Consider the following 27,684-nt stretch of genomic DNA (forward strand, 5'->3'; position numbering starts at 1 on the left):
GAATAAACTTTCTGAATCCTTTATCATCCACAACTGAAAATAGACCTGGAAAAGCTTATTCACGCCTTTGTGATCTCTAGGCTGGACTACTGCAACTCCCTTTATTTCGGTCCTCATTCTGCCCTTCTTCATATACTGCAAACTGTTCAAAATGCGGTGGCACGCCTTCTGACCGGAACTGGGAGGTTTGCCTCTATTACCCCTGTTCTAGCTGACCTGCACTGGCTAGCCATTAAATGCCGCATCCAATTTAAAATACTGCTGCTTACTTTTAAAATTATCAACAACACAGCCCGAGCTACCTTATCGAACCCCTTAGATCGTACAATCCCGCTAGAGCACTAAGATCATCTGCTCAGTTACTCCTGGTGCAGCCAAGATCTCGGCTGAAGTCTAGAGGTGACCGTGTGTTTGCCTTGGCTGCACCAGATTTATGGAAGAACCTTCTTATTGCTATCCGCGTGTCTGATTCTATCCAATCACTTAAATCACGGTTAAAAACCTATTTATTTAACCTTGTCTTTCCTGCTCGTTAATCTCTGTATCTGATCCCTAGACTTACTCTATTTTACCGTTTATATACACTTTTTTATGGTTTTGTGCTTTTTTACTTGATATTCATTTTATGCTATTCCTGTGTATTAGTGACACTGACCTGTTAGCAAACTTGGTACTTTGCTACGGTCCTATAATATTTATAATATTTATGTCTTATTTTCTGTCTTTTATGTGAAGCACTTTGGTATGCCGTTGGTTTTTAAATGCCGGTTAATTGTTTGAAATTGTTCAGGATTGCAAAAGCCTTGCTGTGCAAGTTTAAAACAATGAGGGTGGAGCACGCAGTTGCTGAGCTCCGGTGTAACTGGCCAAGATAGGCCTAAGGGTCCGCTGTTGCTGGCTACTTCAGAAAATAGGCGCGACCCTGCTCGACTGGTACATCTGCGGGGCTTTTACCTTCTCGGGGAATTACAAAAACGCTTTTGCAATCCTGAACAATTTCAAACAATTAACCGGCTGTTAATTGTCTGTGCGACTGGTTTTAGAAGTATGACTGCAGCGTTTATTTTCTAAAGGGCTGAATGTTATTTGCGACCATGTGTCGTGTTAAAAACTACTCTGAAACCACGAAACCCCTTACAGAAGAAATTCTCGTTTGATCCGTTTGTAAATAAATCAAATGCTTGCATCGCTGCATGCTGTGACATCAGAATTACAAAATGAGTGTGATTAAAACAATTAGTTTGAAAGAGCGATACTGGCTGCTTTGGGGGAAAAGGTGACATCGTGTGCAACGTGTTTTAGAAGTAGCCCAATAGCTACAATTTATTTTCTAAAGGGGCTGAATATTATTTGCGACCGTTTACTGTGTTAAAAAACTAGCTGGCTCTGTCTCCCTCTTAGTTCAACATTCTGAAATCCCGATTTTTAAATAAAATGATCGCATCAACCCGTGAAAGAAACCCCAGTAGATGCGTAAAAACTAGTTACATTAAAACTAGTGGTTTGATTAAATGAAACGCTTGTGAACAGGCTGAAATTACCCGTACAGAAGAAATTCCCACTTGTGCCATTTTTAAAATAAAATGCTTGCATCGCTGCATGAGGAGACACAGTGACGGTCCTAGCCTGTTTGGCGCCCTGGGCGAACACTCCCTCTGATGATTCTCATGTATCCTGAATGTTTCAGGATACATGAGCTGCCATTATCCAATGACACATCTGCTTACCTGTATCTTTTGCTCATTTCTCCTCCTCTTCTTTTCTCTTTTTTCTAAACTGAGCACCTGATGGCTTTGAACTTTTCTTGTCCATCTTCAATTGGCTTCAATTTTGCACTCCAGTATGAACACCCATCCCCCAACTCGAGGATCACCACAACATAACCTAATAAACCTACGCCTTATTTCACAGATTTGCTTTGTCTAGAGTTTATTTCTGGGATTTCACACAACCCGGGATTCAAATCATGAATCCATAATGGACTTGGATTTACAATATTATGAATGAAATGTGCTGTATTTGGAAGCAGGGCAAACCGTCCGTGTCGCCCGTATCAAAAACCGCTACTGGCTATAGCCCTGCCCTGCTGCATCAGTGACAACTTGTTAGGTGGCTCTTCCACCTGTGAGCAGCTCTCAGGAGGGAGAGCAGATAGTTTTTGAGCTTAACTGAGCAGCAACAACTCCACAAACCAGAGATGGCAGAGTTAATTTTAAAGTTTTTTTCTTTGCTTTTTTTGTCATCGTGTATCTTGATTATTTTGAATTTATTAGACAATAGGATAAAAAGCATCAGGTGGGTTGTGTTTTTATATGTTGACTCATGAAAAACCTATGATTGATTTAATCTGTTTACTGGTAAATTATTTTTTTATTTCTGTAAAGTTTTTCAAAGAAACACACACTTGTCTCACTAATTATCTTATGTTGCTTCTGTTTCCCTTTTGATTCAGCTGGTCAACCTTCATAGAAATAGATGACAGTGAATCGGAAGACTTTGTGCTTGAGAGGTACAGGGTATACTGGGAAAGAAAATTAAAATCAGGACCACCACATCCTGACTTTGAAGCAGAAATAGCAGAAATAGCAGATTCAGCAAAAAACAACACAATACAATGCATTGTAGCTGAGACCCCCATGGCTCTCCTCTACAAAAAAGACTTCAAGAAGCTTCCTCGGTGGGATTTTGAAGATGTTTACAGCAAAGATACTCAACATAGACGACCAGTAAGCATGTTAAGACAAGATATAGTAAAAACAGTCGAACGTATTAACTTTATGGATGTGAGCCAGCATAGCTGGAGTCATACCAGCCATCTGCATGATGCCTGACATTTCAGTTTCTGTCTTTTTGGCTTCTTGACGTATTGCTTTTGCTTTTTCATGATTTGTTTCAAGTCATTCATTTTTAACTTGTTTCATCATTTCATATTTTTTTATGATTTTCAGACATGTGCTCAGTCTCTACGAAACTCTCAGGATGAGAAATTCAAGAAGGCTTTTCTTCCTAACATACGTTTGTTTCTGCACAAAGACAACATTAACATGAGCGAGTGGAATCGCCTTTCACATTTCAACAGTCCTTTTGGGTTTATGAACTACAAATATGATGGTAGGTCTTTATGAAGCTGATATTGGGTCAGTATTGTGTGCCAGACTGAAGAATGACAGAGTAATATACATCTATTCTCTGACTGGATTTTTAAACACATATGTAGTTTTATGAGATATGTTTAAACAGCCAATGAAATAACAGCACGTCAATGCATTTAGGAATGGATGAATAGAAAAGATGGCGTGCTGATATAAACCTAACTCTGGACTACTTAATAAAAAAAACATGAAGCAATTATTTTAAGTGAGATACAGTTAAAATATATTAATTCAAATATTTATTTATTCAAATAATTAATCATTAAGGAAAATGTGATTGGTATAAACTGAACATATACCAATCAAACAAAAGCTTACATTTAAAATCTACTTAACTAATCTAATTAACTAATGTAAACAGATTAGTTAAAGTATGCATTTTAGGCATTTTTTGTTATTTTGAGTGAATGAAGACTTATGAGAGACAATCGAGCGACTGTTTTGGTAGTCGCTCTATTGTAATTTAACAGAGAACTATTTTGTCTGGAAATTTTCAAGTGCCGAATTTAATGTGGTTCGATATGAAAGAGTTTACACATCATGAGAGTGTTGGGATGAATCATGCTATTTTTCAGGTGATGTATTATATTTTCTGATGGTGGTAGTTGTTAATATCCATCGATTCAAACTATATGCTACCTGCATCATATTGTCTTGTTTGAGACATCGTTATAAAGACATACATCTTTTAAATATGAAACATTAGTTTAAAGCAAACTAACAAACCTCTTCTCTACTCATACAGCAACCATAAAACAATCACAGAATGTGTATTCATGTTTTTCTTTTGGTTTGCAGATGTGATGGATTCAGTGAAGCTGATTCCAAAGCCAAATAAGCCACTGCTTCTCCCAAAACCAGGTGGTGATGGCTGTGTGCGCTGTGCTGTGGTAGGTACTGGAGGAATCCTGAACGGCTCAAAGAAGGGAGTGGAGATCGATGGCCATGATTACGTTTTTCGGTAAGACAAAAAAAACCCAAGCAAACCTGTTTGTTTTGTTTGACAGGCACTAGGCCAGGGGTCAAATTCAAATTCAAATTCAAATTTTATTTGTCACGTACACAGTCATACACAGTACGATATGCAGTGAAATGCTTAGACAACTGCTCGTGACCTAAAGAAAAACAAAGGAAAAGGCTATGAATAAGATCGGAAATAAATATGAAAAATTAAAAAGGGTAAATTTAACTAGGAAGGAACAAAATATAAATTAAGGTTAAAAATGAAATAACTGTACAACACAAATTAGAATGAAGGGTAAATTTAACTGGGAAAGAATAAGATAAACTAGAAAGCGAAAATTTAGTGTGCCTATGCCGCTGCCAATGAGTGCAGTTTGCCATTCATACGGCTCAAAAAAAAAAAAAAATCCAAATAAGGGTAGACAGGCCGTACTACTGCTGGCATACCACTAGAGTGAGCCAACACACCACTAATTAAGTGAGTGAGCCAACACACCACAAGTTAAGTTTCACTTCCCTTCCCATTCATTTCAATAGGCAAAAACTAGCATTAAAATATTCATATTTAAAAAACTATAGAAGTAATAAACACCAAAAGTCATAGCACACCATTCCAGCTCCAGCCGCACAAAATGATATAACATATGTGAACCTTGTCTCAAAACTGTGCGGCACATAAGCGTGGGAAAATTTTCACTAAAATATTAATATTTAAAAAACTATAGAAGTAATAACCACCAAAAGTCATAGCAACTCATTCCAGCTCCAGCCGCACACAATCATATGTGAACCTTGTCTCAAAACTGTGGGGCGAGTTACGGTCCAAAATTTCAGGCGGAATAATAATAATAATAATAATAATAATAATAAATCCGAGCAATAGTAATAAGTGTGCCTTTTGGCATAGGCACACTTAAATATATAAATTAAAGTTGAAAATAAAATAACTGTACAACAAAATACACAATACACAGTATAGAACTATATAAGAATGTATGAAGAAATATAAATAAATAAATATATACACAATAACAGCAGCTGTACAAGTATTAACTGGAAATGAAGAATATAGTGACCAGTGTTGTGCAATCCACATTATGTCTTGTGCAGTGCAAATATGCTTAAAGTGATTTAAGTGATGAAGTGAAAACAATGTCCAGATTGTCCAGTGTGTGTAAGAACTATATGTGTGGGTCAGTACTGTGTAGTGGTGTGATTGAGAGACCGTATCGCCTGCGGGAAGAAGCTCCTCCTCAGTCTCTCTGTGTTGGTCTTCAGGGAGCGGAATCGCTTTCCTGACCTCAACAGAGAGAACAGTCTGTTGTTGGGATGACTGAGGTCCTTCACGATCTTCCTGGCCTTGGTCCAGCACCGCCTGCTGTAGATTGAGTGCAGGTCAGGGAGCTCGGAGCGGATGGTGCGCTCAGCTGATCGCACAACCCTCTGTCGAGGGTCAGCAACCTTTAACACCCAAAGAGCCATTTGGACCCGGTTTCCACGCAAAAAAAAACACTGGGAGCCGCAAATACTTTTTGAAATCTAAAATGAAGATAACACTGTATATATTGTTTTGTTTTGTTTTTTACCTTTATGCTTTGTGTGAACAACTAAAGTAAGTAAAGTTTATTTATTAAGCGCTTTTCACAGACAGGCAGTCACAAAGCGCTGGACACAAATATTAAAATAAACAATACAATCAATAGACATTATACACAATGTAAAAGATCAAATGCAAATAATGTAAAGAATATAAAATACGTAGATCAACAAAAAGCTTGTTTGAACAGAAAAGTTTTTAACTGCTTCTTAAAAGATTCCACAGAGCAACTAAGGTGTGTTTCTTATGAAATCCATGAAATGCTACAGAGAAAATTACATTTTATTTATGTAATTAACACATTTTGAACTCTTAAAGAAATATAACAAAAGGAAAGACACCCAGCTGAATTAAAATGATCCACACATTTAGACTTTTCATCACCACTTTACGGTAACATACTGGCGTCACTGTTGCCAGCGTCATACCGTGATGCCGTGTTACGGTAGCTTACTGTTCTGCAGGATGATACCGTTTTTTGCTGGAGTAGTATAATACTCTTGGACAAATTATGGTAACGCACCGTAGCCTTTTTTACGGTATCTCACTGGCGACAGTGACGCCAGTGAGATACCGTCTGCTTAGTACAACTGCTGTCATTCACGAAGAATGGAGGCTTCCATATTCATTCACTTCTGTACTGGCTTTACTCTTTCGATAGTCTATGACTATATAAATCTCGTATCAAAGAAACTGTTGTATTGATTTTAAAAAAATCTAAATAAAATGTTTATAAAATTCCACAAAAACAACATTTTTGTTTATTTTCTAACTACAAAAAGTTGGAACAGGTAAAAAAAAAAGGAAAATGAAGTTGGGCTAACCCCCCCCCCCCCCAAACAGCTAGCTAACAAGTCAGTGAGATAATTGGGTATAAAAAGAGCATCTTGAAGAAGATGGACAGCAGTTCAACAACATACAAAACACTAAGTCTACAAATTATTGGAAAAATGTTTCTCAACGAAAAAACATAAAAGGTTCCTAGACTTACATCGTTTCTATAGAAAAATAATTATTTAGTCATTATTTGAATTCAATTCGATTGAGATGTGAAATGATGAATAGGATAGAGATGACACAGAACACCACAGTACCAAATAGTTATGGAGGTTTATTAGAATACAGACGGATGATGCACAGTTGTAAATATGGACAACTCTTTTTCAGATGTGTTGATGTCATCAAAGTGTAATATTCTTCTTAAAATGGTACATTTTTTCTGTGTTCCATTGTGTATAATATGTGGGTTTATCCGATTTGCAAATAACTGCAGTCTGATTTGATTTACACTTTACACAATGTTCCAGCATGTTTCGAATTAGAGTTGCTTTATGATGATACTTCACATGAAATTGCTCACTGTCCCACAAGCAGTTTATATATGGCAGATATTTGTAGTCAACACCTAGACATTGGTATTGCACTTTTAGCTAGCAACAACTGATAAAATGTATTCTTGTCTTGTCTGGCAGGATGAATGGTGCCATCACTAAGGGTTATGAGGAAGATGTAGGAAACAAAACATCGGTTTACGTTCACACAGCCCACTCCATCACGACATCACTTTACTTGCTCAAGAAGTACGGGTACAAATCTGCCCCTCATGACGAGGTACTTAAACTTCAAAGACAACAGTGTTGTATCGTACTTATTTTCCCTGCACAGAATAAACATAAGGGCTCCCCTTTTCCTTTTGACAGGGTATAAAATATGTGTTGATTCCAGAGGGGATGAGGGATTTCCAGTGGCTAAAGGCTCTTCTGAGAGGAGAAAAGGTCTCTGCTGGCCCATACCGCAATAAACTGTGAGTATAAAATGCAAAAAAAAGAAAGAAAATTAATCAAGAAATGTTTTCACCACTTTCAAAAAGTTGCAATTATCCCATTAAGGAATTAAGACTCCAACTGTATTTGTTTACGTCTTGTTTTGTTTTTTGAATCATGATGTAAATGTTTTGTACTCCCAAACACATATGTTTGTTTATTTTTCAGTAAATAAATAAACACTATAACCTTCTATTTTTCTATTTCTATTTTATGGGACACATAATGATGCCACTGAGGAGAAAGTTATTAAGATTATTTGTACTATCATACATTATCCTTTACAGTATTTATACAACAATTGGACAAAATAAAATATTAATCAATACAAATATATATATTTAATCTATTAATTTATTCAAAGTCTGTTATCTTAGGTCAACACTGTAACATAATATAATATAGAAAAAAAAAGAAAGAAAAAAAACATGAATTTAACCAAATTAAATTCAACCAGTTGCCATTTGTTTCACAAATGCAAATTTTGAGTGTACATGGAAGCTTTACCTGCATACATATAAAATGTTTGTGACATGTAATTTAAATGTATCTTTCTAATATAATGTCTTTTACAAATCAAAATATCTTCTGTGGCATATATGTGACTAACAAGTGTGCCATATTTCGTCTTCTAACCTCACCAGACCAAGGACCTACTATTCAGGGCAATACAATGAAAGTCGTTTCTACGTTCTGCACCAGGACTTCCTCCGATATGTGCGGAACAGGTCAGCCTGCAATTAACACCCTGTACATAGTATTTTTGTTAAAAGGGCTATGAATAGTTAGAAGAAAGCTTTCATGGCTACTGGATGGACTCACGCGCAGACAGTTCTTTCTTTGAGAACAAAAGGAGATTATTTATTTACAACAGGGATCACCTCAGTGCTATATATATGTGCAGTGAGTTGGGAGGGGGTCCAGGGAGAGAAGGGGGGGGGGGGGTATCCACACACATGCTTCCTCTTCCACACAGTCACCGCCACAGCTCCTCCGCACACACGCACTCCTCTTCAGCCACACTCGCTCTGAAACTCCACACACGCTGCCACACCCGTTTGTTGTTTACAGCTCTACCCCAGGAATGCAACCTTGTTAGCTAATTCAACCATACAGTTGGGATTCCTATTAGAAATGAACGATAAGGATGAGAAACAAGCAAAACATCACTGGAATAACTGTTATAAGATTGTAACTCAGACATGAATGTCAGCATGAACAGTCCTTGAACAATGTAATTATACAGTACTTTCCCCATTTACTTTGAAAATGGGAAATATTTGCAGCAATTTATTGAAACATGTGCAAACATACATAGACATACAATATATTAGACAAAATATATTGGTACAATTCTAACCAATCAATGTTTGGTGTGACCACCTTTATTTTTCAACACAGTCTGAACTCTCTCAGACAAACTTTCCTGTAATTCCTTTAAGTGGTCTTCAGGAGTAGGACTCCAGTCTTCTTGAAGAACATCAAGTAATTTACACTGAGTAATTTTCTATGCATGTGTTCTTTTACAGTGTGTTTGGGATTTGGAGGTTGCCTATTCTGCTGTCATAGAAGTGTAGCTCATTTTCCCCATGTGTATGCTTAATTGATGCTTCTTCTTCACTCACAGGTTCTTACTGTCACCTAATCTGAATAAAACATTCTGGTCTTTGGTCAGACCAACCAACGGGGCATTCACTGTCTTCTTGGCTCTGCACACCTGTGACATAGTGAGTTAAAACTACTTGAACTTTGTGTGCTTATTGCTGGTATTCACAGCTTTAGAAGCATTGACCTGGCAATTAACTCTAGAATGAGCAAGTCAACTTTCAGGAGCTTTCTCACACAGCCCAGATGAATCAGAAATAAGATGAAGAGTCAAAGACACCTTTCATGAAAAAGCACATTTTTACTCTGCAAGTTAAACAAAAGGTCCGCCCCATTGGGATTAATACAGTGCCACCCACCACATACTTCCCTTCATGAAACATAAGCGTTTTCACTGTTCTTGGTGTTTTAAATCCAAGAATAACTGGGATGAATCTGATGGATCCCAACCATCATAGCCTTTGCCTCTCTAACTTTGTCCTCAACCTGCCTTCCTCTTATTTTAATAAAAAGACACACACACACACACACACACACACACACACACACACACACACACACACACACACACACACACACACACACACACATATAATTATAATATATTTGTCCTACTCTTTTCCCCCCCTTTCTGTTTTCCTCAGGTCGATGCATATGGATTCATGACTGACGACTACGTCAAATATCCTAACTACTATGTTGAGAAAAACATGAGCAAAGTCATTTTCTACGCCAACCATGACTACATTTTGGAGAAGAATACATGGAAAGACCTTCATAACAGGAAAATAATCAGGCTGTTTCGAAGAACTGAGTCAAAAGCAAAGAACTAAAAGCAACGCTGACATGATCAAGATTTCTGATTACCAGATTTAAAAACAACTATGTGTACTTTCCAAAGACTGAGACAATATGTGATGCTCAGTTTTACTCATTATGGTAGCTGGTTTTATTTTTCTGCAACTCCTTTTGTGGTTTTATCAAAAGCAAAAGACGATCGAGCAGTAATATCTCATTAATGATGCAAACTAAACCATCCAAAGCAAAGACGCTATGATTATTATCACTCATGTTATTTTATTAAAGTGCATCTCTGTGGGTAAATTTCCATAGATTAAAATCAAGCATCGACAACAGCTGGGATTGAGTCAAGAGCATTAATGCAGATGAACTCTTTGCCTCTTTATTTTTACTATTGGTTTAATTTGGTCACATTGAAGGGGTTTTCAGCATAAATGGCAGTTTTATAAATTTTCTTGCATTTGAATACTTGATATTGTTTGGTTACTATTGGTTGCAGATTTTCAGTTTTCATTTATGCTTTTTCAGCTTATATATCAAATATTGACAAAAGAGTAATATGTAATCCAGGTATATCTGTATAATTATTTACGTCTGATGTGTTATTTAGCTTTAAGATAAACGCTGTTAATACCTGTTTGTGACAGCTGTAGTTACAGCTTTTACTTGTGGCACAATATCTTCATGTTGAAACCAAATAGCCAATTATATAGTCCACCCCTGGAAAAAGGCATAATAACAAGATTATATTATTATCCTTTTTTTATTTGTTTGTTTGTTGGATTTTAGTGGTTGACTTTGCTTTTATAGTAAATTTAAATTTCTAGAGGTTTAATGGAGAAAAAAGCTGTGATTTTATTGTGGTGGTTTGTTTTGATGTTACAGTTTTTCTCTGTTATTTTATTTTCTTAATTAGTTCAAAAGTTGTATCTTTCAGAAAAATTATTTTTTGTGAAACACAAAATGTTCAGTCAAACACAACAAGTTTTGTATAGAGTTGTTTGATGTATCAATGACATCCAAAGACAGCTCAAATGATCTGTAACATCTGTGTACATTGTGCATGTAATTTTATGTAGGAAATAAAGCTGACTTTTGTGGGATGTGTTAATTTTGTATTTTATAATTTACTAGCATAATGTAAACATACTTCTATTTCTAGTTTGCTTAAAAGTTTTAACCTAAAATCACTGTGCCCTGTAGCATCCCTTATTTATACTTTATCTTTTGCTTTATGATTCTTTTCTTGCTGCTGCTCATTTCTGTTATCATCTCATCCTATTCACAGTTCTTCATCCTGCAATTCCCCTTATCCAGTGGTACATTTCCTCCTTTCCAAAATGTCCTAATAAGATGATGTCTCATCATTAGATATGTCTCTGTGCAGAGTCTGTGCCTTAAAATATAAAGCTCCTTGGGATCACTGGCATTGTGAACAGGTGCTAAATAAATTTAATGAATTGAATGTTAACATATTAGTCCATTAATTTAATGCATCTATGCTGTTCTTCTTTTCCCTTATGCAAGAACAGAACAGCATATCTCATTTTAAAATCAGCAGCACCTCAAAGGAAATCTAGGCAAAGGATATTATTATTTGAGCACGAGAAAGGGGAAATAAATTTGTCATATTTGTAAGCGATCTGTCACTCAAAGACTAAATGCATGTAATGTGAAAAGAAAATAATCCAGTCCATTTTTTTTTTTTAGATCAGAAGCATAGTGTTATTTTTGTGGCGGTGTTAAACTGCACTGTGCATTCACGGAGCTATAACTGATAGTTGATCTTTGGAATGTGGTTTTACTTCCCCATTAACAGGGTTGGCAAATAAATGGTAAAATGGCCTGTATTTGTATAGCGCTTTTACTAGTCCCTAAGGACCCCAAAGTGCTTTACACATCCAGTCATCCACCCATTCACGCACACATTCACACACTGCTACATTGTAGCCACAGCCACTCTGGGGCGCACTGACAGAGGCGAGGCTGCTGGACACTGGCGCCACCGGGCCCTCTGACCACCACCAGTAGGCAACGGGTGAAGTGTCTTGCCCAAGGACACCTGTGTCAAGGTTACTGTGTGCCAAGCCGGAAGTATTTAAATAAATTTGCTATTGTCGTAAGTGGAAAGTTCCACAGCTCTAATGGAAAATACCACATTTCCATTTGTAGTGATGTGGGATGTGGGAACAGAACATATGCTCACATTGGTTACTACTATAGTTTTAGGACCCTTACATAGCATAGTCTCTGTTATAGTGTGTACACTGTCATTATTATAGTCTGTTCAGAGCGCTATGCTTCCACTACTGTAGATATATTTATAGCACTGTGTAGATCTGTTTACCACACACTAGTACATCTGTATATATGTAGCACATCTGTATGTTATACAGATCATCTCTGTATATGTATATCTATACATATGTATACAAAAGTACATCTGTACATTTGTCTGTAGTTCAGTCCAAAGATGATTAATTCATTGACACCCTAGCCAGGACGAGGACCCCAATTCTCACCTCCAAAGTACACAGTCCTTTTAGAAAGGTCATTTCAAGAATGATTTTCTGTGTTGAGTTGGGCATGACCAGTTCAAAAGCTCTCGTAATATCTATAATACGAGTCACTGATGTCTTGATGCATTCTCAATCATCCAGGAAAGTAAATCTCCACAAAGTTGATTCTGTTCATCTGGATGTAGCGTTTTGTGGGAGAAACGTTTCGTCACTCATCCACGTGACTTCTTCAGTCTCAGCTGACTGCAGGTTTCCCCAATCTTATAAACAGTACATTTGCATAATGACTGAAACCAGCCCACTGAAGGAACAAAGGGCTGGGAGGTCAGTTCCTTAATCTTAATTATGCAAATTCTCATGGCCATTGATCAACAACCAATGACCAAAACCCACTAATCAAAGCGATCAATGGTGGAAGATGTACCCTGTAGGTGTAAATAGACTGCAGAGTCCTGGCCTGACGAGGCTTACACCTACAGGCCAGTGGACACTCTCTCAAGGATGAGGATGTACACATCTTGGACAGGGCAACACGTTCTCACTCCCAACTCGTCAAACGTGTGACGCATGGTCAGGCTCCCTCTGCTGCACTTATGGACGCGCAGGGTACCCCTCTCGCGTCGGGAATTGACGTGAAGGGTCCTCCGATTGAAGAGATTGCCGGGAAGTGCCTGTTGTCGGTATATTTAGACATTTTCCAAATCACATTGTAGTGACGTATACAGAACACAATAAATTATATAATGTAAACAACTACCTGAAAAACAGGTAGAACGATACTTTTGTATGGTTTATTGCATTTACGGAGGGAGTGATGTATGCTGGGTAATGGCACAGCTAGCTACTGGGTGACTTTATTCACCCGCTTCGGCTGTTATCAGTCCATACATTAGCGTTATTAGCACAAACCAGTCCCATAGATATGGGCCATCTCCTGCTAGATTGTTCAGAAGGTTGTTCTCATCCATCCAGATGGAGGATCACTAACAGGAGCGTGGGAAGACTCCAGAATCCACTCTGGCTGGAATCCGGTGGATATGCAGTGTGTACAGGTAAGACCATTTAAACGGACAGCATTTATAGAATGACTATTAAAAGTCAGCGAGTGTCAGTAATGTTAATGTGGTTATGTTAGTAATACACCGAGTGCTAATATAACAGCTTTAAGATGCATTTGTAGATGTTATTACGTGTTTTACCGTCTTTATGGTGCTAGCTTAAAGTTACGGTGTAAACGTTAGCTTATATTGGAGGAAAGCTGTTACTGGTTAAACGATGTTAGCACAGAAATATTAGCTTCTGTCATGACTGATGAAGTTGCTGGTTAATAAAGTTTTCAGTAAAGTGTTTAATCGCAGCCACAGATTGACAGCAAATATCTCGGTTAGCTTCAGTGCATCTATAATAAATATGTGCAAGTTTCAGTGCTTCGTTTAAACTGTATGATACTTATACTGACCCAGGGTCAGTGTAAAATACAATCCTAGCTGTGTGAACAAAGCCTGGCTCCTTTAATCCTGCATGACAAACCTCAGGATGCAGGTTATTATTACTCTTTCCTGCTGGCACACCTGTCACACCTGAGAGTCAGCTAGAAACTTACAGTGATGTGGACATCATGCAAAGACTGCCAGACTCTGTAATACTGCAAATGATCAGTGACTCAGGTTAACACTAAACTTTAAACGGCACCTCTGTGTCTCTGTGTGCTGAACATCTAGGATTGAGTCAGGCTGCATCAGCTGAAGCTGTTATTTGTATATATCAGTATTTTTTATTCAGGTGTGGGGAAAATACGTAAGACTGCAGTGAAGCGATGCACCAGATTAATCCCTGGCCAAAGGTATCGTACTTAAATCAGACTACTGATCCAGCCACATCAGCCTTTTGTGAGGTCTGTTTAAAGTAGACTAAAAGTGAACTGCAGGTTCCTGAGAGGTGGACTGTGAGCACAGAAACACATGTTCATACATACAGCTGCAGCAAACTTACATTAATTTTAAATAGATTTGTTACTCTGATGTCTGTCTCTGTGTTAGTCCTCTGACAGACTGGTGACCTGTCCAGGTGTGCTCTACCTGTGACTACTGGGACAGGCTCTAGCCTCTGTAATAGAAATGTTCTGTTATTCTCATTTTAAGTATTTAAGTGCTTATGCATATGCTTAGTTGTGACACTGTTATAGACTGTTCAGTGAAAGTTTCTAAAACTAGATGAACTTACTTCAGCGTCAGCAGTTTGAGAAAACAACTCCCTTTACAGGTGCTGACAAGGCCAAGGGCACAAAACAGCTTAACCATTGATCCGTTGAAGTGTGGTAGGATCAGTTTGTAACTTCCTCCCTCTTCCTTGGAATGCATAAAGGAGGAGGAGCACAACTTCTGTGGCAGCGCTGACATGACTGAACTGTGATGTTTGATGTGTGTTGGCGCAGTAATAAATAGCTTGATCACAGCTCTTTCTGTGTTGCAGACTTTATTTCAAAAATTCCACGACCCCCCCCCCCCCCCACTGTGAACCTGAATTGAATATTCAGAAGACATTTGTTTAAATAGTTCTACAAATCTGAGCTGTCGGTGTGTCCTTGGATTGTGTGGTAATAATATTAGAGCCTGCAATCTTTCTTACTGAATCTCTACTATGAGTCATGTTACCTGAGATTAATTCTATGTTTACCTGTCAGCCTGGACGAATGTGCTGTGTGAAGGAAATTAAATTAAATCAGATCTGAACTGCGTACATTTGAGGAACCTGTTCATATTTAATTGAAATATGAACCAGTGATTTTTTTGATTGCTGATTCCAAGAGAGTCTTTGTGGAAATCCTGTTTGGCTTTTTGTCATTTTAATTCTCTTCTCTGTTTTCCAGAACAGTTCTCCACAGTCGCTGTCCACATGGGTCAGTGGGACCAAGAAGCACTCTGCTAATGTGGGACTCTGACCAGCAACATCCAGCAAGACCCAGACAGCGTTTTCTATCTCCCAGCTGCAGTTTTTTGTTTGTCTGTGACTGGAGAGTCAGATTTTTGTTGAGCTTCACACTTGCAGAGGTAAGTCAGTTTGCAGAGATCCCTCCCACCCTGGCTTTTATGTGCTAGATTTCTTATCTGAAACGGTAATATTTCAGTGACTGCTGCTTCTACACTCTACTGATCCCTGATGGGAGAATCATCAATTTTGCCAACAAAGAAGCCTGGTGGATGTTTGTTTACAGTCTGATGATGGGACATCATGCTCTGCATCTTCAAAGTTTGCCTCCTCATTATTATTCATACCCAGTAATGTGAAGTATGCTCATATCTACTATAACTGAACCAACCTGGTGCTCTTCATTTATGGAGGCTGTTGAGTCTGAATGTTGGATGTTGTGTATCTCGTGTTCTCTGGGCTTTGTTGTCCTCAGTCTTTTTGCAGGATCAGAAAACAAAACCAGGAGGCGCGTAAATGTTTCTTTTCCATGATGTTTCTTCAAATGTTTCTTCTGGATGATGATAAGACTGTGACACAGGATGCCACCTTTGGTCTTGTGATGAAGCAAAGCTCAGGAAGAAGTGTGATTAAATGGTACCCACATGTGTGCTGCTGAGAAGGATGTACAGGGGCACCTGCAGCCAAATCCAAGCTTCAGGTTAGTTGTAGTTGCAGAACGCTATAGACTGAGACAGCTGAGGCATCAAATGTTTGATTAAACGGATGAAAAAGAGAAGTTTCTTCCCTATAATTATCACTTCTTAAAATCTGTAGCAACTTCAAGTCTGTCAGCGTGCTGAGCATGCTCAGAATGTGACAATATATTTTTGTTCAATATTTAATTTCTTTCAGTTGCAATTGTTAAATGAAAAAAAAATAAAAATATATTCTTATAATTTAGCAAACTAATTTATCAAAAGAAATATACATATATCTGTATTAGTTTTAATAAATTAATTTGACAGCTGTATTGAAAATACCATATTGTATTCATACAGAATCAGTTTGGTATCATTGTTTGTCTTTTCACTGATTGTTGAAACTAAGAGTTGCTTTGATCTGTTTAGATCTAAAGTATCCAAAGTTGAGCTCTGATGTTTCTTCACCCTTGTGTGTGTGATATGTGATTCCTACATGCTGGCAGAGCAGCAGTTTGTGCTCACAGATGGTGACGGTGTGGAGAGACGGTGGTGTTTCCTCAGAAGAACCAGCAGAGTCACTCGCTGACTGATGCTCGTCTGCACTGCACAGAGGAAATCAACTGACCGAGGTTTGTCCAGTGACGTGTTATGAATGTATATTTGTTTTATGCTTACAGTTATGTTTTTCTTGACAGAGGCTCTGCAGAGGTTAGACAAAGCAGAGAAAACATGTGCTTTACATTTTACTGTGATTTATTGAAATATTTGTTGCCTGATGTTCAGCAGGAATGGAGAAATGGAATCAAAGGGAGATGTTTTTGCTGTTTTTGTAATGATGTAAGTAAATCTTCAATATTATTTATTTGCTTGGTTATATTAGGAGTGTTTCTGAGTAAGGGTGGAGGAGTCATTATCCAGGTAAAGTGACGTGGATCAGTGGATACACTTGTCTCCCCTTTAAAGGAGACACTCTTAGAGAGAGACGATTAGAGTCATCCTTAAATGTTAGTGCTTTCAAATACACAAACATTTTTAAAGGACAAAAATGAACATCCAACTTTGACTGTAATACAAAATAAATCTTTGCATGTGTGTTTTCAAACTCTCAGATGGGCAGCATATCAGTCTTGGACTGTCTAACCTGCCGGAGCAGCACTGAATGACCACCACACATGAGCATGTTCCTGCAACATTCAGCATCTGATCCTTCATCTGTGTGCTGCTGCTTTTGGTAAGTAGAGTTACCCAACTACAGTAACTCTAAACACATGCCATCCATTTCTAACGGCCTGGTTACTTCCTGTCAGTTACTTTAGAAACCAAGTGGTCACCTGACCTAACACTGTTTCTTCTTTTTCCCCTTAATGTTCAAGTGTCACATGTCAAACAGCTGGAGAGGAAACTACACCAGTGTACTGGGATGTTTCACCAACACGTGCCAGATGCTGTTCCTTCATGGTGACATCACCAGAGACAGCCCCACCCACCTCAGGACCTCGCCATTGATCATGATGATTATAATGATGACAGCGAGCGGAACTAAGACTGTAAAAATCCACGACCAGAATTTTTCTTTCTAATTATTAATGAATACTGAGAGCCTCTTTCTGTGTTTTGTCTTTGTTTTTTTTTACCTCATTTGTTACTAACAAAGTTCACAAACTCACACAGTTTACATTCTGTATGTTTCCATCTTTACCAGCCACACTCTAACTGCATTTAAGAAAATGATCCTTAGAAATCGTCCTTTTTCTCTTTTGTAATTGATGATAATTCAGTGAATATACTGCGCTGCTTCCTTCTATTGCGTCACACATTGCTTTATGTTTTTCAGTGTCCAGTTATTTTTTACTGCTGTTTGAATTCTCTGTATGTTTGACCCTGTAGACTGTTTGATGGACTGCTTGTCTTCCTGTTTGTTACCGCCGCCTGTTTTTTAATAAAGATTTGGATTTCTGACTTTAACACAGCCTCTGCGTGTCCTCCCTTTGTGTCCTCTTCCTCTGTGAATGTGTTGCATGTGTCACAGATTCATTTTATTAACAGCTTTCCCACAGTGAGTTGCATCAGCATTCATTCACAGCACATTTCAGAAGGATTCAGATTAATACAGTGATCTTACAGTCAGAATGATCCTGACAGAGTGCCACTGTAAATGATCTTTCATCAGGTAAATTTTAAAGTTCAGTATTTCAAAGCAGGAGTTATGAAGAATCATGCTGGCATTAGGACTAATAATATGTACTTAAAGTCAAAGTTTTTTAATTATGCTAGAATATTGGAAGACAATCAACTTTTAGTGTTTTCCGCATATTAATTATTCTGAAATAGAGACGGTGACCCTAACTGTACAGAAGCACTGAACAGCTGACAATCTAACAGACATCATTGGCCTGAGCTGTCATGCACAGTGAGTCTGATCCTTTGCTGTGAGAGTCTGACAAGCATGTTTCTGGTCAGTTTGGAAGAAATAATATCACAATGTTGATCTTTTTTCCAATATTCCTTCTCTTTTACAACAAACTGTGATCAAAGCTACTTATGTTCACAGCATGTAATAATACTGACAGTCCAGGGCACTGTGGTCTGTTGAGCTAGGGTTAGGGTTAGCAATTCAGACATATGTAATCAATATTAAACGTCTCTGACGTGGGCCACTGTCTGCAGTGTTGGGAAATCCATACCAGGCTGGAACGAGTCAAGGTAGGTGAGCATCCACGAGAAGACACAGCAGATGCATCCTACTAATACTGACAGGACCAGGAGACTCCAGAAACCGAGCATGTTCTCTTCAGTGCCATCCTCGCCTGTCACCCTCTCTGCCCGCAGCTCTTTGAGTATGGGGTAGATAAGGGCGCAGAGAAACCCTTATTACTAATTCGTATTATAATTCAATTTTCATGAAATATTCATATTCAGTATCGGTCCTTTTATATTATAACCACGTATCCACCCAGGCTCATGGTGGGGCAGGGCTCTGTCCTGGGATGCTTGAGTACAAGGTAATGTACACCTGACCAGGTATCCAGTCTGTCAGAATTGTTTTCAATATTTGGTTCAAAAACACGAGTGACAACAAAAATCCAACTAGGATTCTTGCATATGATGAATGAAGTCTGTCTTTGACTGTATTGTCCAGCTGATCCATCAAACCCCCAGCAGGTGAACCTTATTCATGACATAACACGGCAACAATGTAAAAAATTAAACAGCAACAGTCTAAATGTAAAGTGCATTCTAAAGTCCTCTTCAATAAATCATATGCAAAGAGTCATTCAGGACTGTAAAACGTGAACTACAGAACCCAGAGTCTTCATCATTAAATCTCTGGTTGCTTCATTTTTCTATCCTATATCAGATACTTTAAGGTTAGGTTAGGTAAAGTTGCATTCTCATGGTGAGGCAAAGTGCTTTATGTGTGTGTGTGCGTGTCATGAACGGCTATAAAAGGCCTATAATTAAAGAACAAAGTGGGGTTTGAGTTCGAGTTGCGGCAGACTGTCACTACTTGTAAATGGAACGCAGCCTTCCTGCGGCGGACAGCTAATAACAGGAATCGGACGCGGTCCAGCCAAGTCCACAGCAACCACCATAGCAACCGCCTAGCATGACCTTAAAAACATATTCTGTCTTCATAACTATCAAAAACATGAAATGATTTGCAAAGTGTTTAAGTGTTACAGCTGCAGAGAGCTATGGCGGTATCTTTGGAAGCTGTTTGCATAGCTAATAATATACGATGTAACCATGGAGACAGTCAGTCATGTGAGCTAGCGGTGCACGTTTACTACAGTGAATAAGGTGATTGTGTGCACAGCGTCCACACGCTGCAGAGGGTAAAGACATTACTTCAATATTGTTTTATATTTGCCTTCTGTTGACCATCACCTCAGGTTCACCATTACAGTTTCAGCAGACAGATGCACACTGTCTAAATATGAACACACTCAAAAACTCATGTCTCAGAAATAAGCACAGCTGTTCATGTTTGTCATTAGAGTTTTATTTGTAAGAAAACTATGAACTTCATATTGTGCATCAAACAAAAGAACATTTCACAACTCTGAGTCAACAGAAATGTCTCTAATGTAGACGTGTACAGTGTAGTGTAAGCATTAAAAGATCATAAAGGAAACACTAACATTCATGTGAAACTAATTGTAATAAAAAAATGAACAGGTGGTTTATAGATGTAAAAGAAAGAATCTGAAAACAACACTTTTTTGGTCTAAGTGATCAAAGTAGAAAACAGAACTGATGTTCAAAAACAAACCGTAGCTGCACTAATATTACACATCTCCATTGTTGTGGTGAACAGACATGTTGCTTTTAAAACCACATGCAGTGTGTGACCGTGACTGTTCACTGAGACCATGAACGCCACTTCGCTGAAGCCTTCGCCTTCTTCTTCTTCTTCTTGCCATTAAATTGGAAGCAGAAGCAGCACGAGCTGCTTTGATCTACTGAAAGGAAAAAGCAGAATATCTGAGTTGAAACCAGTCAGCTGAAATCATTAAGACAGGAACAAATTCAATGCAGTGTCTCAGGTGGCTTAGCCTGTTACAACTGTTGATACAAGCTAAATACGGTTAACACACAGTGTCAGGGAGCTCCAGTGTGGGAACTAGTGGCTTTAGGTTTGTAGTCATTTAACTTTCATCCATTCATTCATTTAATTCAGGAGGAAGAAATGTCAGGTTGATGCAGGCTGGTTACATGCATTTGGTCCCATGCTGTCTTTAACTAAATGACTTGGTTCACTTTATGGCTGGGCTGTATGTGGGGTTATATCATGTTATTTGGGCAGGAGTACCTGTCCCCTGTTAGACTTAGAAAGTTTCTCCATAAGTAGAGCTTCTAACTCTTCTAGCACATCTGTGGCTGACAGCTTTTTGGTGGCTCTTTTTACCCCACACTGGTTGTGAGTGTGTAAATAGCCCCACTAGTTCTTTTGGGTTGCAGTTAACTTGGGAGGAAGAGGTAGGTCTGCCATGACTAGATGTATAACAATTATCTGGGATACATAAATTTCATAATGCATGCATATATCTCTATAAACCTGCCTGAGGGCTGCCATTTTTTTACATTCAGTTATTTCTTTGTTGAATCTAAATAATGAATGTGTTACAGTTAAACTGACACTGATCAGTGTGAATGGCTCATTGGGACACAGAAACCTTTAAATTAAACCCATCACCTGATATCGAGTGTCAAACAATATCAAAGCTGTAAAAGCTCTTTACAGTCAGAATTTATAAAACTATGATTGTAAATTAATTCAAACAAGTGAGCTTTTCTCTTTGTGCTGAATATCAACACTGTGGTTTCTTAGACTGTAAGCTTTACTTTAGCACAACCAGTTGTAGAAGCTGCCACTCCAAATGTCTTTTGATAACAAGAAAAAAATACCTTTTCAGTCCACGGCCTGAAGTTCTTCTCCGACATCTTCTGCCATCAGCTTTGTCTGCTGGTTTGAAGACAATAAACCACAAAAAAGATGATTTAGTCACTTTGTCTGCATCATGCAGCTCGAATGTGTCGTGTAACGATGTTGAATAGCCGTCGTTATCCCTCTGCTGTGTCAGCAGGATTGTACTGTACAGCATCTCATTGATATGTGAGGAATGCTAATGTAACACGATAACAGACTTACATCATTAAAACATAAAGGGCAGGAGATATTTAGATATTTTTATATTTATATTACATTTTATAGCTGACGGATATTACTAAATAGATAGAATTTACTAAATAGCTGGATGAACATGAAAAATATGTCTATAATCACAAATGACCATGAGAGCCAGTAGAATTAATTCAACTGGACACTCGAAAGACGTCCTTAAATGCTCTTTAAGTGGCAGAACAAACGAACAAACACTTAATTGCTTACTTGAGATGAAATCTGCTCAGCTACTTTGAAAACAGCTTCTAACTGGTTCCTCCTGTAACAGGATGACTGCTCAGGGGTAAGGCCATCATGCAATCCAGCAACCTTTATGGTTCTGCTTTGATTCACCAGGAACTATTAGGGAAACCTTCCAGCGCCTCCTGTGAAAGACACAGGCATAAACACACAAACATTTATTAACATGTTCCACAGTCTTCCAGTTTGATTTTCTCATCCTGTGGACAACAACGTACATGGATGCAGGTTTATTGTTGACTTTTGTAAGGTTTATTTAGTGAACATATCCAGCTGCAGCTCCACTGTGATCCTGAGCTGGATAAGCACTTAAGAAAATGTGTCAATAAATGGACATACATCAACTTACTATATTTATCCAAACAGATGGGACCAATAATGCTTCACTGAGTTAGAGACTTTAATGTCTCTTCTATGTAAGAATGTCTCGTGCTGATATACCAGCAAACTTGACAACAAAGGTTTTTCAGACTGCATGTAGCTGTCCTCTATGTCAGCTCACACATTTACATTCATGTCACACTTATTTCTGCTTTCCCATTTTATAATTATTACTTACATTTTGATTATAAACCTTGAGTTTGTAAATGATCAGATTACATAATTGGAATACAATGTATCCAATTCAGGGTTGCGGGAGGATGAAGCCTATCCCAGCTGATACAGGACAAAGACAGGCTGCCAGTTTATTACAGGGCTAACACAATATGTGTAACAGAAAATCCACTTAAATGTTTGATATTTCTTATAATAATCATAATTATGACTATTATTTAAAGGTTTCTTTATAAATACATTTTGATTTTTTATAACCTCTAAAATATAAACCTGAGCTGTTTCAGATTCTGACCTCTGACCTCACTGCAGCTCCCTCTTGGAAGTACGTCTGCTTCTTGTCTTCCCCCAGTGTTGACCGCCTGCCCTTGATATCACGTACTGTACCTGAGGAACAAAACAGGACAAACACTTGCCTTCATTTAAGAAGTACATTCATACAGAGGTAATCTATGGAAACACACTAGTTCACCCTTTGGGAGGAATCAGTTCCTGTGAAACATTTCTGTAAATGAACATCATGTGGAGAATGAATGAAATGAGTTCTTCAGGTGACTCAGCAGTCCCACACTGACAAATGAAATCTAGTTAAACTATTAAGCATATTTGCTCTTCTGAAATCTGTGTTAAACAACAACAAACATAAATTAGTAACAAAAATACAGCTGAGTAGAGGCTTTACAAACCACCAGCAGCCATAATGCTAAATTTTAATCTTCAAATGTTTCTGAGCCGTCTTCAACCTGCTTTTAACACATTAAAGTCCCACAGTCAATGCAGCCTGACCCAATCCTAGATGTTCAGCACACAGAGACACAGAGGTGCCGTTTAAAGTTTAGTGTTAACCTGAGTCACTGATCATTTGCAGTATTACAGAGTCTGGCAGTCTTTGCATGATGTCCACATCACTGTAAGTTTCTAGCTGACTCTCAGGTGTGACAGGTGTGCCAGCAGGAAAGAGTAATAATAACCTGCATCCTGAGGTTTGTCATGCAGGATTAAAGGAGCCAGGCTTTGTTCACACAGCTAGGATTGTATTTTACACTGACCCTGGGTCAGTATAAGTATCATACAGTTTAAACGAAGCACTGAAACTTGCACATATTTATTATAGATGCACTGAAGCTAACCGAGATATTTGCTGTCAATCTGTGGCTGCGATTAAACACTTTACTGAAAACTTTATTAACCAGTAACTTCATCAGTCATGACAGAAGCTAATATTTCTGTGCTAACATCGTTTAACCAGTAACAGCTTTCCTCCAATATAAGCTAACGTTTACACCGTAACTTTAAGCTAGCACCATAAAGACGGTAAAACACGTAATAACATCTACAAATGCATCTTAAAGCTGTTATATTAGCACTCGGTGTATTACTAACATAACCACATTAACATTACTGACACTCGCTGACTTTTAATAGTCATTCTATAAATGCTGTCCGTTTAAATGGTCTTACCTGTACACACTGCATATCCACCGGATTCCAGCCAGAGTGGATTCTGGAGTCTTCCCACGCTCCTGTTAGTGATCCTCCATCTGGATGGATGAGAACAACCTTCTGAACAATCTAGCAGGAGATGGCCCATATCTATGGGACTGGTTTGTGCTAATAACGCTAATGTATGGACTGATAACAGCCGAAGCGGGTGAATAAAGTCACCCAGTCGCTAGCTGTGCCATTACCCAGCATACATCACTCCCTCCGTAAATGCAATAAACCATACAAAAGTATCGTTCTACCTGTTTTTCAGGTAGTTGTTTACATTATATAATTTATTGTGTTCTGTATACGTCACTACAATGTGATTTGGAAAATGTCTAAATATACCGACAACAGGCACTTCCCGGCAATCTCTTCAATCGGAGGACCCTTCACGTCAATTCCCGACGCGAGAGGGGTACCCTGCGCGTCCATAAGTGCAGCAGAGGGAGCCTGACCATGCGTCACACGTTTGACGAGTTGGGAGTGAGAACGTGTTGGACAGGGAGGAACGCTGGTTTGAGCGGGGAGTCAAGGAGACCATTTACCTGAAAAGGGAAAGACCTGCTCTGAATCGAGGAGGGGGCCTAAGGGTACATCTTTCGCCATCTTACAATGCTGTGATTGCAGCCATTCCCCAACTCTCTGTGAATGGTGCTCACGGCCATTGAACAGTGGGCTTTGATCAGTGGGTTTTGGTCATGCTCCGGCTCGCTGAGCTCCTCTGGCTCAGGCTGAGCAGATCCGGGTGGATTCCTTGCATCCTTAACATAGAATGTTCCAATGCAGTCTATGCCACAACCAGTCTGGCAAATCCGCCTTCTTTGGATCTTGTGTGTTCCTTCTATACTTCCTGCATGTGATGCACTTACAGATGTGTGAGGCAACTGCACTGCTGCATCCAATGACTCATATCCCATTAGATCGCAATTCATTTACAGTCATACCTCTTCCCTGATGCTGTACTTTCTTATGATAATGCTGGATCAGTAAAGAAGACATGTGGCTTGCTTTTGGAAGAATGGCAGGATGTTTCATGTGTGGATGAAGATCAGATCTTGTCAAGTGGCCGCCTGCTCTCAGCACACCCTGCTTATCCAAAAATTGACTTAATTTGCATAGCGTGTTTGCTTTGTCTTTGGATATTATGTTGTTGCATTGCCGTAGATTCTTGATTTCACTGCTGAATGCTTCTCTTTGGACCAATCTGATTCTGAAAAGTTTAGTTTGTTGTCTTTCCTCAACACTTGTACTTCCGTTGGGATTAAGACCTTTGACTTGCTTAGCACAACATTTAAGACAAGCAACAGCTCATTTAACAGCTCTTTTCCAGCCAGAAAACTTAGTCAGGCGGTCCAACAATGTTCTATTTACCTTTGTGCTGGTGTTGAGCACCTGAGCCTTTTAAAGTTCTGGATCATTGTCACTAACCTCTCTCACCTTAGCCTCCCTTATGGGTAACTCCGTTTCCCGCAGAGTCTGGCCCTGATTTGAAGCAACGAGCTGATCTGCCGATAACCCTCTCAATGCATGGTCCACCGGATTGTCTTCGGCTATCAGCAGCTCTCCTCTAAATTCGTACACTTAGAAGAATACGCCCGACCCATTGTTCAAATTTGGGGAAATGAAGGATGCATTTGTCGGCCGCATTTGGTGCAGGCTTCAGATTGGGACAGCCTTTGCTGCCTGGCTGTGATGTAATCGGCCTTCAAATGCAGCCTCCAAAGGATGCAGCCCCTGAATTGGGACCTAGCATATATGACTGGTTGGTTACAGGAGGACAAACCTGTCATATCAGACAGTATCAGTCGGAATCTGGAATAACTCTAAACCAATAAAATATAGGAAACAGATCAACTTAAAATTGGAATTAATTAAATGGTTCATTAATAATTAAATGCCCATTCATTTCATTTAAAGCTTTTAATACATTATTTATTTATTTCCAATTTTATTTATATTATATATTATACATATAATTAATTATACAATTATATATTCAATTAATACAAATTTGACATTTAATTGAATTTACATTTAATCAATTATTTAATGATGCATTTATTTAATTCATTTTGGTACACCTGGCCTTGCGGCTGTGTTCATGAATTAATTTTATCTGTCAGTCTCACCCATCAAATTCAGGGGTGGGGTTAACACTGATCGAGTCAAAAGCATTGCTTTTGCCTGGTGGCCATTGTTTTAGTGGGCCTTTCTCAGCATCAACAACAGACATGTGGAAACTTACTAAACTATACTTAGAAATATCCTGTTTTTGTGTCACCAAATACACTTTTAATATTGTTATTGGCTGCAGACAGAGTCAGGTTGAGAGTGGATGCAAGGCGAGCTATAGGCTAGAGAGGAGGTAAGAATGCAAGATGAATCCCTGAGTAGTGGGTAGTAGTTTTTTAACATGATTACTCTCTTCCTTGTTGGCTGCTGCGCTTTATTTTATTTTTTTAAATAACACAATGTGTACATATATCCTCTGGTATGTCATGTCCTTTCGCATATTGTATAAATAATCATAGTGGGCCGCCATGACCAATAAATGCCAAGGTCTGGTTAAATCTGACATCAGCGTGGAAATAAAACATGGCTGGTAACAACTATAGAGTAGGGAGAAGTTTTCTTTCAAAGCACAAGATCCCTGTCAGTCCCTGCATCCTTAAATGTCTCCAGTTGTCCCGAGTTCCCTCTGACTGTCTCCTTGGTGCATTTAAACCCGTGTTCCTCCCTGTCCTCATCGTCTGTTGTCTTCATCTCCATTATCAGTCATCATAATTTTACCATCTCTGTGCAAGTCTGCAAATTTCTTTATTAAATAATAAGATTCTTAAATTCATCAAGTCTCTCTGTGCCTGGGTCCTCGCCACAAAACATGACATCACTGTTTTGTACATTTTAACAAAATTTAATCCCCAAATTTGTGAAAGAAAAGCAAAACACTTTTTTGAAAAGTCTGTAACAAAACCATCAAATCTGATAAAGGTTATTTAAATGCTGCTAAAGACTACTACTGCCAAAGAAGAATGGATTGGAATTTAAAAAAAAAATACATATCCTAACCTGCGGGAGAATAATGAATGATGCTCACAGTGAGTAAAAAGTAAACTCAGTGCATTTTTTGGACAGAGATTCACTTTTAATGTGTATGTATAATATAATATATATACATAAAAATACACTCCAAAAATAGAAGAGTCCTTGAAATGTACAAAATATTATTAAAAAATTGAGACACCTTGGCCTATGGTACAATGTATACAATGTATGAAAAGATCTTTACTGCAGATACTTCTATGGCTCTGCAGATTTTTTCTTTTATTTTAACCTCACCTTGAGGTTGGCAAATCTGTCTATCACATTTTGGTGGTCAAGTCTCTCAAGCATCTCTTTCTCAACTGACATCACAGCCAGGTGCTGAAGTCTGCTTTGACCCATGGTCCTTCTCAGCCAGGTATGGAGCTGAATCAAGACACTAAAAGACCTTTCACAGCTACAGCTGCTAACTGGGTTTGTTAGGTCAACCTGAATAACACTTTTCACAGTGTGGGGAAGATCTGATTATCCAGCCTCCTACCTAACTATATAAAGAGTAACTGAAGGTTAAATGCAGCTAATATGTCCTGTTTTAAGCCAGG

The 27,684-nt window shown here is 38.5% G+C and overlaps 1 protein-coding gene and 2 long non-coding RNA genes across 17 annotated transcripts in view; 2 read left to right on the forward strand and 1 right to left on the reverse strand.

The window, feature by feature from the left end:
* LOC112430022 (alpha-N-acetylgalactosaminide alpha-2,6-sialyltransferase 1) overlaps positions 1-11,044 on the forward strand; it is a 15,760-nt gene extending 4,716 nt beyond the window's left edge. The window contains exons 1-9 of one of the 4 annotated variants that reach the window (XM_024803541.2): positions 2,139-2,295; positions 2,453-2,726; positions 2,949-3,111; positions 3,951-4,113; positions 7,185-7,323; positions 7,413-7,516; positions 8,180-8,263; positions 9,163-9,262; positions 9,785-11,044. In XM_024803541.2, coding sequence (XP_024659309.2) covers positions 2,198-2,295; positions 2,453-2,726; positions 2,949-3,111; positions 3,951-4,113; positions 7,185-7,323; positions 7,413-7,516; positions 8,180-8,263; positions 9,163-9,262; positions 9,785-9,973 — 1,314 coding nt within the window. In that variant the 5' untranslated portion in view covers positions 2,139-2,197 and the 3' untranslated portion in view covers positions 9,974-11,044. Of the gene's footprint in view, positions 1-2,138; positions 2,296-2,452; positions 2,727-2,948; positions 3,112-3,950; positions 4,114-7,184; positions 7,324-7,412; positions 7,517-8,179; positions 8,264-9,162; positions 9,263-9,784 lie in introns of those variants that run through there. The other 3 variants (XM_076887635.1, XM_076887636.1, XM_076887637.1) reach the window with 3 other exon arrangements.
* Positions 11,045-12,995: 1,951 nt separating this feature from the next.
* LOC143419876 (uncharacterized) lies at positions 12,996-18,025 on the forward strand. Of its 10 annotated transcripts, none has more exons than XR_013099894.1 (7): positions 12,996-13,140; positions 13,433-13,512; positions 15,330-16,088; positions 16,575-16,700; positions 16,858-16,908; positions 17,181-17,302; positions 17,445-18,025. It is a non-coding gene; the product is annotated as an uncharacterized LOC143419876 (long non-coding RNA). The 10 variants fall into 10 exon arrangements; XR_013099895.1 differs by lacking the exon at positions 12,996-13,140 and adding an exon at positions 14,229-14,303 and having other exon boundaries at positions 13,147-13,512; XR_013099893.1 differs by lacking the exon at positions 12,996-13,140 and adding an exon at positions 14,243-14,303 and having other exon boundaries at positions 13,147-13,512.
* A 2,033-nt stretch (positions 18,026-20,058) lies between these two features.
* Positions 20,059-24,547, reverse strand: LOC112435534 (uncharacterized). Of its 3 annotated transcripts, XR_013099898.1 has the most exons (6): positions 24,386-24,547; positions 24,014-24,093; positions 22,848-22,939; positions 21,965-22,122; positions 21,481-21,538; positions 20,059-20,534 (listed from the first exon to the last, which is right to left on the reverse strand). It is a non-coding gene; the product is annotated as an uncharacterized LOC112435534 (long non-coding RNA). The 3 variants fall into 3 exon arrangements; XR_003024649.2 differs by lacking the exon at positions 24,386-24,547 and having other exon boundaries at positions 21,481-21,535; positions 24,014-24,379; XR_003024648.2 differs by lacking the exon at positions 24,386-24,547 and having other exon boundaries at positions 24,014-24,379.
* Between the last annotated feature and the right edge of the window lie 3,137 nt (positions 24,548-27,684).

This window comes from Maylandia zebra, linkage group LG8, assembly GCF_041146795.1.
Source record: "Maylandia zebra isolate NMK-2024a linkage group LG8, Mzebra_GT3a, whole genome shotgun sequence".
NCBI classification, from domain to species: domain Eukaryota; kingdom Metazoa; phylum Chordata; class Actinopteri; order Cichliformes; family Cichlidae; genus Maylandia; species Maylandia zebra.